A 12,780-nucleotide genomic window follows, 5' to 3' on the forward strand; every position below is an offset into this window, starting at 1 on the left:
GGGGAATATTAAATGATATATTATGCATGTGCTTTATAAGCAGTAAAATATTACATAATGCTGTGGTGACCCTCATAGGGTTGATAAGCTGGGGAGCCTTAAGCATCACCTATTATCACCCTGTGTTTATTGTGTGCTGGGCCCTCTTCTAAGCACTTCACAGATCTTAAGCCCTTGAATCTGCTGAGCATCCCAATGGGGCAGGTACTGAACAGGGAGGTTGAATGACTTGTCCAGGGTCGCACAGTAAGTAGCAGAGCTGAGATTCAAGGCCAGGTATTCAGGTTCCAGAACCCACATTGTTAAATACCAGACGAAGCTGCCTCCTGTGTGCCCCACTGACACTCCCTGTGTCTTCCTGCAGGAGCCCCTGGCAGAGACGACAATTGCTTGCCTTAACAATAGATAAGCTACCAGAAGGCAGGGCCTGTGCCTCATTCACACACGCCCACAGTGCCTGCCACATAGCTAGAGTTCAGGAGATAATTGTTGAATGAACCAATATCCTCCAGGGAGGCATACGATAAGTCTGATACAACTACTGTATTTTTCCTTCATCTTTTCTTGGCTAACCACACCAATTTCCTTCAGTTGTTTTCAATAGGAGGTTGGCATTTCTCACTGTCCTCATTGACATCCTTTGCACTTTCTCCACGTCAACAGTGACCCATCTAAAGCTGACTATTGTGACATGAACACTGCACTTGGAGAACAGCCTGACCAGCGCTGGGCTCAGTAGAACTATCCTTTCTTCTCCCATGGTGTGTCCTCACTGTCCGGGACTCTCTTCTCAGAAGCCCTTCCCCTGTACTGTTTATATCCTTAATGATACCAAGTACCCGAAGTGACCATTCAACTGTTACGAGGCAGATAAGTAGACTCCATTAAACCTTTTCCTTCTCTCTTCCCCTCCTTCCTTTTTTCTCTCTCTCCCATTCTTCTTTCATTCTTTCTCGTCCTTCCTTCTATCCTTTCTTCCTTCCTCCCTCCTTTTCTTCCTCCCCTCCTCCCTTTCTTTCAGGTCTTTTTTGTGGTAGGAACTGGTAAGAAAAGGAAAGGGATTGCCTAAGGTTTTAAGGAAACAACAACACAAACCAGGTTATGTTTGGTGAGGGAGCTAGGGCAAGAAACTGCGTCTTCTAATATGGAATCCAGATAATTGATCAGTTTTTTTTTTTTTTCATAGCATGACTACTGTGAGATTTCTTGTAAGAAAAAAAAAATACCAGCATCATTGGCCTCATATATTGGATTATATTTAAGGGGATCAAGGGACAAGATGTTTGAATTTGGAGATGTCTTGGAAAATCCTGTGGTGGACACAAATGTTTGCAATGTCTCTGCTGGACTCCTGCAATTGGGAAAAAAGAGACTCTGGTACTCATCATAGACTCAAAACCTGAGAAAAAGCGAGATGCGATTACTAGAGAAACCGGCATGACACGCACAAAAATGTGTCTATTCCAACCAGGGCTTTTTCTTTTCAGTTGTTTGTTTTGGTTAGAGATGACTTTGGGGAACTGAATGTCCCACTGGACATTCCGAGCTGCGTTGTCGGAGTCGTGGGTCACCGCTTCCAGGCAGCGAAGCCGCCGCCCCCCGGGTCCGCGACCCAGGAGCTGGCGGGCGGGGCCTCGCCGGCGGGAGCGCGCGCCTCGGGCGCCGTCCGCGGGTGGAAGCAGAGGAAAGACGGCGGCCTGGGAGCGCGCGAGGCCGCACGTGAGCGCGCCCGCCCGCCCGCGCGCCCACGCGCCCACGCACGCTCCCGCCCACCCGTAGGCCCGGGAAGTCTCGCGATGCCGTAGCCGGCTGCTCCCGCTGCGGGTGGCTCAGGCTGTTGCTGTGGTTGCCTGAGTTGCTGCTGCTGCGGCGGCGGCAGCGGCGTCTGTGCCTGTGGAGGTGTTGGCCTCTGGGCGGATGTTGACATTGTGTTGTTGTTATTGCTGATGGTAATGGCGGCGGCGGTGGCGGCGACGGTCCCGACCCCATCTCCTCTGTAGCCGGAGCCGAGAGAGCCGACAGCGAACTCCGCGGCCTCGGAGCCGGCGGCAGCGGCGACCCTCAGCCTCCGCCGCCTCGCCCGCGGGTACCCCGGCGCCAATCCCGGGAATCAGGCCCCTTTGGGCAGCGGCGCTCGGAGGCTCAGGATGGCGGATTTCGACGAAATCTATGAGGAAGAGGAGGACGAGGAGCGGGCCCTGGAGGAGCAGCTGCTCAAGTACTCGCCGGACCCGGTGGTCGTCCGCGGCTCCGGTCACGTCACCGTGTAAGGCCCGGAGAAGGGCGAGGGCGGGAGGTGCGGGCTGGGGTGGGCCCCGTTACTCCACGGGAGCCCGATTTCCCCTGTGTCCGTCGGGTGTCGATGGCCTTCGGAAAGAGTCGGCGACCAGGAAGTGAGAACTTGGCTTATTTTCGTTTGTTTGGGTCTCCGAAGTGGGGACGGACGCTGTCCTTCGTCCTCCCCACACCCCTTTAGCAGGCCCTACAGGCCCGGGCGATGTGACGATCCCAGTAGGCACGGGTTTTCATTAGGGTCTGTCCTGCGGGCCACCCTTCCCCTTCAGGGTGTATTGCCGGGGAGCCTCCTTGTTTTCTCGCCGAGTTATCCTATGGTTCTCTGTGCCTTTGCACCCAGTGACATGGCTCAGAGGCCAGATCTGGGTCGTGTGAGACCCCAGTGACAATTGGCAGCGAAGCTCCCTGTCGTGTCTGTTTCACACATACCCACAGTTCTCCCAGTTCTTCCACACATTTCCGCACAGCTAATGCAAGTTCTTGTAGTTGTACGTGATAAAAATATATAGTTGAACACAAATTTAAGATGTACAGAAAGAAATATGTTTACAACAACAACAAAAAACTACTTGAGGGACATACACTCTGCTCAGGTTACTGAGGGAAAACTGTAGTCCTGAAGTTGGGGTTTCTTAATTTGGAAAGTCCCACTAGTAACATTAAAAGTTTGGTATTAAACAATAAGGAATGAAAGCTTTCGGTAAGACCATGACAAATAAAGGAATGTGAAGACTTGAACCAAATAATGAGCTGTCCGGAAGCAGGAAGTTTTGTAATGTTTCTCTATGAAGTCCACAGTTTTGTACCACTTGATGTATTGATACTCTCCCATTTTAGGTCTTTTGTTCAAATCGTAGATCAAACTTGCATACTTGTCAGGTATCTCTGTACTTCTTCAACTTTTCAGTAAAAGAGCCAGCAAGTCTGAAAATGTCTGGAATAGTCTTCATTATATTTTGGTGAAGAGTGAGTGGGATGTGCTGTGAATAACTTAGGGAAACAGTAAGACTTCTCATACAAGTTTGTCAGCAAAATAATTGCATTTCTCTTATGACCAGCCGTATTGTTGTTTGAGTATGCTTATGTAATGCTTTGATTTCTTTAGCACCTGTTAGTTTATATTCAGGTGACTTAACAGGGTAAAAACACTGCATAATTGCCATCACAGCACCATGACAAGACAGTGGAATTTATCACCACAATAACACTTTCTAAGTGTTGTCACCAGCTTAAGAAATACAACCAAATATCATGGATATTAAACTTTTAACATATATCACAATTCATAACCTGCCATTTGATTTTATTTTGACTTTTATGATCTTTTTGCATTGTTTTAAGCCTCAGGAGTATGTGGATGCTTAAAGAAGTGATTTCCAAACTTTGTCATGCCGTCTATCCCTCCTTCTACTTTCCTAATATCAAAGAAAAGCTAAATCTTGTCATTTAAAAAGACGCCGCTGTAGTTGTAATGTTACCTCTGTTAAGGAGAAGAAAAACTAAGCACTTTGTTGAAAGTGGAAAATGTAATAGTGGACAAAGTGCTCAGAACCTAAGTAATCAGTAAACTTGATTGTAGTTGGCTACCTGGAGAGATTAATAGTGGGTAGCAAAGAATTATTAGTGGTTTTCAAACTTAGCTGTCCATTAGAATCCTGGGTGGCTTTAAAAAAAGACCCTTGTCTTTGCTCCACCCCAGGCCAGTTGAAGGCCAAGTACTGAGTGAGGGTCCTAGGCGTGGATAGTTAAAATAATAAATAAATAAATAATACAGTCTCACAGGTGATTCTAATGTGTAGCCAAGATTGAAAACTATTCCAGGTTATAGGGAGGGATTATCTATCATCAATAAACAGTATACCTTTTTACATTGGGAGTTAAATCTCTGATCTTCCTCAGCAACTTCCTTCTTCTCCCATTTATCTTGGTTCTGGGCTCTGGGTTAAAATCTAGCTCAGCTACTTCCTGGATAAATTGTTTATTCATGACCTTTAGTTGAGATGGGGGTAGTTACAGTCAATGAGATAGTACATGAAAAGAATTTATTGCCATGTGTGGTACTATGTTCAATAGATACTAGTTTTTATTATTATCCTCCTCAGATATAGTTTTACACTTTGAGAAACAGGTGTAAAACAAAGTACTAAAAAATTAGAATTGCCGTTGTCAAACATAACAGTGATTCACTTTAGTGTTATTTTTGATTTATAAGCAATGTGTATGTGCTTAAATTACTGTTTGAAGTATTTTGATGACAACAAGGATCTTTCTGCATTGAAAACTTAAGCCTGTTTTGTGGCACATAGGTAATAATACAAAACTTTTTTTTTTTAACATGGCTCTGTCATACATAATTCCCAGGCACACTAGCACACCATGCCAATGGATAGCCCAGTTAGCACCTATAAAGGTTTTTAGAATTGGTGCATATGTGTTACTATGACTGTTGAGCACATTCAGTTTTTCTTGCTTTAAATATAAATGGGAGGAGCTGTTAGAACAGTTGTAGTAAGACTGGCTAAGCTTGTCACTGCCCCTCACACCCCCTCCCCCACCTTTTTTTTTTTTTTAACTGAGGTGCTGATCAGCGCAGTCTTCCCTTACCAATTTGAAAGTAATTGACCATGTAAACTGAATCATCTGTAGTCTAGATCAGTCTGGAAGGATATAGATTAATCCATATGTTTTTCACAGATGTAACTTTGAGTAGGCCTTTCTGCTCTTTTTTTCTACTTTAATATATTACAGTATTACTGTTTATTTTAGAAACTATTGTATTCTCACGTGACATGATTGGCATGTCATTGTGGTGATGTGAGAAAGAAAGTTACCTTCCATTCTCTAGGTTGGTCTCTAGGCATAATCAGATTTTTGTGACATAGGATGCAACATGTCTAATTTGCCTGAAGTCTGCTTTAAAGTGGCTTTTAATACAAATATTTTCCTTTTTTTAAATACAAATGTTTTCATCTTGACCCCAAATCAGACTTATTTTTTATACTTCTCTCATGATCAGTATTCTTTTCTGACATTCTTCTGTTAAGTATAATATTTCCCTTCATTGTTAGATTTCTATGTAGCAATATGGAGAAATCTTGTGCAGAAGCATATTTTGAGGAAAGTGGTATTGGAAGGAAGGAAGATAAATGATAAATTCTTATGATTGCATAATATTTTGGTACATGTAACCTAAAAGACTTACACTTACGATTCAATTAAAAGTAGATTTCCTTTTTGCTTTCATGGTGACTTCTCATATAACTGACGATGAGGAAAAATAGTTTCTAAAAGCAACAGTAATACTGTAAAAAGACTATTAGGTAGTCTTGATCAGATTGGTTAATATTTTAAAATTATGGAGTTCCTTATGCTTCAAAATATATTTGCAAAATATGTTGATCATTTATTGAAGAGTTTCATTTTTCACAGTGATAACTCTAAAAGATGTGTCAGTCTAAAAGTTAGAATTTAAAAGTAGTTTTAGGCCAGTATTTCCTAGGTAATCTATCATTATAACAGACATTATTTGCTCCCATCCCCACTTTCTACCCTTCTTACATCAGAATCAAACTTGGGGCTTTCCTAGAGTATGTATGATCTTTGACTTCTAACTCAAGCCCTGTCATAGAGCCAAGTTATTTTGCTGAGGTTTGTTTCTAATGTTATTCTCTTGTAATTTTACTGTGTCTTCATGTACTCTCTTCTGAGGTGTAATCTTACCATCTCCACAAATCATTCCTTATCCTTCAACACCAGTTTTTATCAATGGCTGTCGGAAACCACTTTTTGCTTGTTTTCATTCCAGATATATTATGGAAGATTAAAGATTTAGAAATGTGACTTGAAAATGTTTGGAAAGTACATTGGGATGGAGTATGATTTTTGAATAAGTGACATCACAAGAACACCTTAGTATTTATCGATTTTTCAAATGGTAGAGTTAGTAAAAAATTGTCTTGAAATGTGTCAGTATTTCAGGACTGCTGCTAGATGCTGTGGTTAGCAGTAAGAGACCTGAACGTGAGTTGCCAAATTACAGAATCATCTCAATAAAGCAATTTTGTTAAACTTTATAATTCCGACCTCTTTTTCCCACCCAGCATAATATTTAAGACATACTCTATTTATTTCTAAAGATTAAGGTTTCTGTTTTCAAATTTTTGAAGGTCTCATTGATGTATCTCCACAGGATATAAAGTTCTTGAGGGCAGAGGTTGTGTTTATTGATCTTTCTTTATTCTTTAATATAGTGTCTAGAATACTATAGTTCCTATAATATTTTCTAAATGAATGAAGTAATTGTATACATCTTTGGATTTTGTCAGAATTGCCAAATGAATCACTGTTTTCTTCTCCTTCTGCACCTCCTAACAAAGGCAAACAATATTCTATAATAGACTACTTATCACATTGAAAAGATAAATGGCTCCCCTGTTTTAAAAAATGAAATCTAGTAATTGTGAGGTAATTATCAAATTAAGGTAGATTTTTTTTATAACTCTTTTTTGTTTTTTTTCTCAAGAGATTTTTTTTTTTTTTTTTTGAGACAGACTCTTGCCCTGTCATCCAAGCTTGTGGGCAGTGGCCCGATCACAGCCTACTGTGGCCTTGACCTCCTGGCTCTAGTGATCCTCCTTTCTCAGTCTCCCAAGTAGCTAGAACTACAGGTAATTTTTTTAAAAAAATATTTTTTTGGTTTTTGTAGAGATGGGGCTTCACTGTGTTGCCCAGGCTGGTTTTGAACTCCTGGCTTCAAGTGTTCCTCCTGTCTCAGCCCCACCAAATGCTGGGATTGTATGTATAAGCCACCATGCGTGGCCTCCCAGAGATTTTTCTTATTCCATATGGTTTGAGAGGAAATTAATTGGATTATAATTTGGACATATCTTTGGTAATATGAAGAAAAAATTCTATGCATTTTATTTGGACCAACTACTAAAACTTCTTAATGCATAGATTTTCTTGAAGAAATGAGAACTATGATAATTAACTGAGGTTTCAAAGTTTTTACTGTATTTGAATTTGAGAATTTATATGACATTTTGGTCCAAAGAGTTCAGTGTTGGATTTTTGCCTACCAAGGGATATGAAATTGATTAGTACTTAAAATTTTATATGACTAGCTAAGTAGAAAAGAGGGATTAAATGGTGAAAAGTAAATTATATGTAATTATTATGATAATAAATACTATTCTAAATAATTTAAATAAATAATATTACTCTAAAGAATAATACTATTAAGTTGAGATCTACTCTTGATTTCCAGCTGGAGTTTATACTGTTAACAGGTTAAAGGCCCAGGATATTAGGCTAGCTGTATACTCAGAAAGAAATCTTTCAAATATCTGATAGCTATGTCTGGCTTAGGTTTCTAATCTGCTATAAAGCGATTTAGATTTTATTCTTAATAAAATTAAGCTTTAAATATAACATGTAGCAACAGATGCTCTTAAGTATCCTTTTAGTGCCTTCCGTGTAAGATTGTGTGTGTGTGTGTGCTGTGTGTGTGTGTGTGTGTGTGTGTGTGTGACTTTTGACTCAATCAGAATCTTGGGTCTGGAAGGGAAGAGTTTAGGGATTTTTAGTTTTGGTAAGAGTGCTGTGTGATTCTGTCAGACATATTGGGAAAGTAATAGATGGTACTGTGGAAAAAGTGTGGTCTTTGATATTAGGCAAATTGGTTTCAATTCTCAGTCACTTCCTAACAGTAACCATAAGCAAATTAACCTTTCCCAACTTCTGTTTTTTCTTCTGGGAAAGAGGATAGTATCCACCTTAGAGGTTATGTGTGAGTCAGAATTTATCTAATTAATAGGCATTCAACAAATTATTACTTATGACATACTTTGATGTTTAACCCTGCATGCACATTTTTTGGTTACTCTTTACCATTTTGTGGGATGTCAGTCTAAAATGTGATGTATGCTTTTCTGCTTTAAAACAAGACTCTGAGCATAGATCAGAATTATGTAATTGACTAGAGGAATCATTTAATCAAAAACGACTATCAGATTGATACACAGTGATGCCTTAGTGGCCCTGAGGTATGTTGGAGTTTGAGAACTTTCTCTAAATGGCACTTTCATTTAAATTTCATATGTGGGCTGTTCTTTTTGATTTACTTTCCTCTCTCTTTGTAATTGATCAGCTGTACTTGGAAGTAAAACAGCTAGCCTTATTTGAACTGCATATAAAGTAAGACAAGTTCATTCTGATTGTTGAGTGTAGATGCTTGGGTTTTAGTACTTGGGTTTTACAATATTTACTTTGTTTTATCAGAGTATGTTTTGCTTAATCTTTGATTATCAGCTGTCTTATTGAGGTTTCCTGATAAGCAGTTTAATGAGTATTTGTTAAATGCCCATTTTTCTGCCAGGTATTGCACAAGGCTCTAGGTATATAATGAAACCCAAAATGAAACACACATAGTTTCTGCCTTCATGGAGTTTACTGCTAACAGACAAATTTTGTCTGATAAAATTGCAGTGAAGGAAATGGATGAGATCCTGTGATTGAAAATAATGTAATTAGGGAGACCCTCTCTGAGGAAGCTAACATTTAGGAAGGACGAGAGTCCTGTCAAGAGCCCCTGGATCTGGAGAACGGCAGGTACCAAGACTCCAAGCCAAAACAAGCTTGACTTGCCTGAGGAACTGAAAGGATACCTCTATATTATGGCTAGAATATAGTGAACAAAGGGGATAATGTCTTTAAATGAGTTTGGAGAGTTCAGTAGGGGCCAGAAAGGATTGTAAAGGGATTAAGATGAAATTTAGAAGGTTATTAAAGTAGCCTCCCTAAGATGTGATAGTGGCCCCAGCTAGGGTGTTGATCTCTAGATTAAATGAGTTATTACAATTCTGGGTATAAACCATCAAATTTCACAGCTTTTCCTATGATGTATGGAAATACATAGCAATGGCCACTTTTGCTGTCTGATTCCTCAGTTGTTGTATGTGTTTTGGTCTGTTTATTTTTTAATTTTAGCTTTGTGTAGGCTGACGTTAAATAACTGGCTACTTTTTACAGTTAAATAACTGTTCACTGGGAATGATTTTGATGGCATACCTGCACTTTCTTCTGTTCTGATGCTGGGGCAGCTAGTATGCCAAGAGAATAGCATGTGCCAGTAGTAGAAAGAGTCTTTCCCACAGGATCATAGATTTTGAAGTGGGAACCCTCGTAAACGTGATATCCTTTAGCTATAAGGTATGTGGTATGTGACAGCCCTCAGTACATGATTCGTTAGATTTGAGGAAAAAATTGTGTTTTTTATATCTTACATTTAAAACTCAGTTGCATCCACAGGAGCTGAAATGTTCTCACAATGTCCCTGAAGAGTAATTTTTTTCTCCTTAAGCTTTTTTTCTGTCCCACTATCTACTTGGATGGAGTTGGTTGGATTTGAAGGTAACCTAACTTTGTTATTTTGATTGATAAAAAGTGAATGTACTATATATAGTGAGCTTCCTGCAAGAGCTTCTTGTTTTATTCTCTTTGATCTTGCATTGTAGTCATAATGTGGGCCTTGGTTAGTTCAGTGGTGGAGTTCCTATGTACCCAATCTCCTTTCTTGGTCTTTTCTAAACTACTCAATTATAAATGTTACTTGAAATGAATATTTTTGTTAGTCTGTATTATAAATCAGTTCAACCATATATTTTGCATAAGTGAACATAATTTAGCATCATTATATTGCTCTTAAGAGTTATAGAAGTATTAAGAATATTCTAAAATATGTATAAATCAGATATACACAAATTTTTTTCTTTAGTACAGAAAATTTAAAAGTTGTTAAGTTAGATCAGCTGCATCCCTCTGTCATCAGAAGTTAGTTATATTGTGCATTTTCGTCGGTATACACTTGTATAACTTCCACTGCTTAACAACATATGTAATCTGTTAATAATGGAAATTATAACCTTAGTAATTAAAAACAGATAAAATGCTAATGCTAGATTATTATAAGACTATGTATAATGGTGAGGTTTATGATAGAGTAAGTTTAACACATGCTTTAGAGAATTAAGTCTTTGATTTCACTAGTTTCCTGAATGAGATTAAACTTTCATGAAACTGGATAAACTCAAATATTGTTCAGAATGTGGTTACAGAGTTAAAATTTTTAGGATTATTCTGAAACCCAAAAATATGTCTCTAACTCCAGGGTTTCTGTATCTTTTGGATAAATAGAGTATACTTTCAATTAGATCCCATCCTCTTTGAGCTACACTGATATTCAGACATATGTTGAATCAACCAGATAAACGTAAAGCATGATTTATATACATCAAAGCCTGTTAATTTTTTTCCATAATTATGACTTTATCTCCATAAGTAGCTAAAAATTTGAGTTCATTGAACTCAAAGTTCAGGATTAGGAAATAAGCTCTCTCTGCATGTGCCATCTGTATAACCCATGTGTTCAGTTTGAAATTTCTAGTTCATATGCTCATAGGTCTTGTCATATCTGTAGGAAGATAAAAATTCTCTGTATCTGTGGATTTGTACAGGTTGAATGTCTCAGAATCCAGATTATCCAAAATGGAATTCATGATCTACACCCCAAATCAACTTCAATGGCAGCCTTCCATTGTCAGTTGATGGCAGTTTTTGTTTAGCTCAAAAACTTTTTGATACGTTCTTGATTTTCCTCTTTCTCTTTCACTGCATCCATTTTGTCTTGACATTTTGGCTCCGTCTTCAAAATCTGGCCCTATTTTGCCACCTACATGGCTGGAGTGAGTTGCCAGTATCCCTTCTGCCTTACACTTAATATATTTCTTAAGTCAGGCATGCCGGCATGTTCCTATAATCCCAGCTACACGGGAGGCTGAGACAGAAAGATCACTTGAGCCCAGGAGTTTGAGACTACCCTGGGCAACATAGCAAGAATCCATCTAAATTACAAAAAATATATATATATTTTCTTCTGCCTGTCTCCACTTTTCCACTTTTGCGTCTCCTCTTATACAATCATTTTGGTACATCTGCTATAGTGATCCTTTTAAAACATAAGTCAGTTCAAGTCTTTTCTCTGTATCAGGCCCCTCAAAGGTTCCCCATCTTCTTCAGAGTCCTTTTAATGTTCTACAAGACCCTCCCTGATCTGGCCCATCATTACTTATCTGCTGATCTCAGTTTCTTCTTATTATTGGCTTCAGTTTATTTTGACTTATAGTTATCGATGGCTTTACTACATGTTGACTTCAATTTAAGCCCTCTCTGTAAGCCCTCTCTCTGTCAGCTCTGCATGTTACCATCTCTTTGTCTTATGTTCAAATGCCTCAAGAGAGCTGATTGAGTTAGTTAATGTTATCTAAGTTAGGCAGGACTGTTTGGCCTTGCCATTCCACGTGCTACTACCCAGCCCAGGGATTAGCTGTTCTTAAAGCAGATGTCCACTTGTGATCTAGTTAGCCAAAGTATAGGGAGTTCCTAGTTAGGCATGCAGAGTAACAGACTACACTCTCTAGTATACATGGTTTTGAGCTGTGTAGTGTCTTTTCAGATTGTTGTATTATAATTAATTTAATTATAAGATATTTCTGTTTTCAAAATTTCACTGTTAAAAATATCACTGTAACTCAGAAGAAAAGAAACATCGAACATATATTTTTGATTAAGGGCAAAACAAGTTGAAGCAGCAGATTCTTGCATTTCTGCATTTAAAAGGCAAAATTCATTATGAGTTCAAAACATGTCTTAATTTAAAATGATAGTTCAGTAGTGAATGCCAGGAGACATTGTCAATATAAGGAGATACAAGGAACATAGAAGAAGTAAAAACTGAAGTAAGAGGGACAGAGGATTATATGGACTTGAACTATGGAAAAAATTGAAATGCATTCAAGAAAACTGTTGATTAGTGAACCCAAATTTCCCTGTTTACTTATCTTAAAATACCTAGTTAATGCCAAGTAAAATATTCAAATAAGAAAACAAAATTAGGATGGTATTGTACGTTATAAAATATTTGTCTGCTGCGTGTAGTGGCTTACGCCTGTAATCCCAATACTTTGGGAGGCCAAGGTGGGCAGATCACTTGAGGTCAGGTGTTCGCGACCAGCCTGGCCAACATGGTGAAACCCCGTCTCTACTAAAAATACAAAAATTAGCCCGGCATGGTGGCAAGCACCTGTAATCCTAGGTACTTGGGAAGCTGAGGCATGAGAATCGCTTGAACCTGGGAGGCAGAGGTTACAGCGAGATGAGATCACGCCACTGCACTCCAGCCTGAGCAACAAAGCGAGCCTGTCTCAATAAAATAAAATAAAATAAAATAAAATAAAATAAAATAAAATAAAATAAATAAATAAAATAAAATAAAATAAAATAAAATAAAATAAAATAAAATAAAATAAATAACTCGTCAATTATTTAGTTAACAGCAACTATACATTGCTGAAAAACAGCTGTTATTTAAAAAAACAACAAAATGTCTTTAATACCCCCTCCGTAAAATAACACTACAGAATACTTGGT

General features: G+C 38.7%; 1 protein-coding gene across 1 annotated transcript in view; it reads left to right on the top strand.

Annotated features, from left to right (window-relative positions):
* Positions 1-1,762: 1,762 nt before the first annotated feature.
* The window catches only part of CHIC2 (cysteine rich hydrophobic domain 2), a 56,488-nt gene continuing 45,470 nt past the window's right edge, over positions 1,763-12,780 (top strand). Inside the window, exon 1 of the mRNA XM_010358988.2 lies at positions 1,763-2,266. Coding sequence (XP_010357290.1) covers positions 2,148-2,266 — 119 coding nt within the window. The 5' untranslated portion in view covers positions 1,763-2,147. The remainder of the gene's footprint in view (positions 2,267-12,780) is intronic.

The sequence above is a fragment of the Rhinopithecus roxellana genome, chromosome 2 (genome assembly GCF_007565055.1).
Source record: "Rhinopithecus roxellana isolate Shanxi Qingling chromosome 2, ASM756505v1, whole genome shotgun sequence".
Lineage (NCBI taxonomy): Eukaryota > Metazoa > Chordata > Mammalia > Primates > Cercopithecidae > Rhinopithecus > Rhinopithecus roxellana.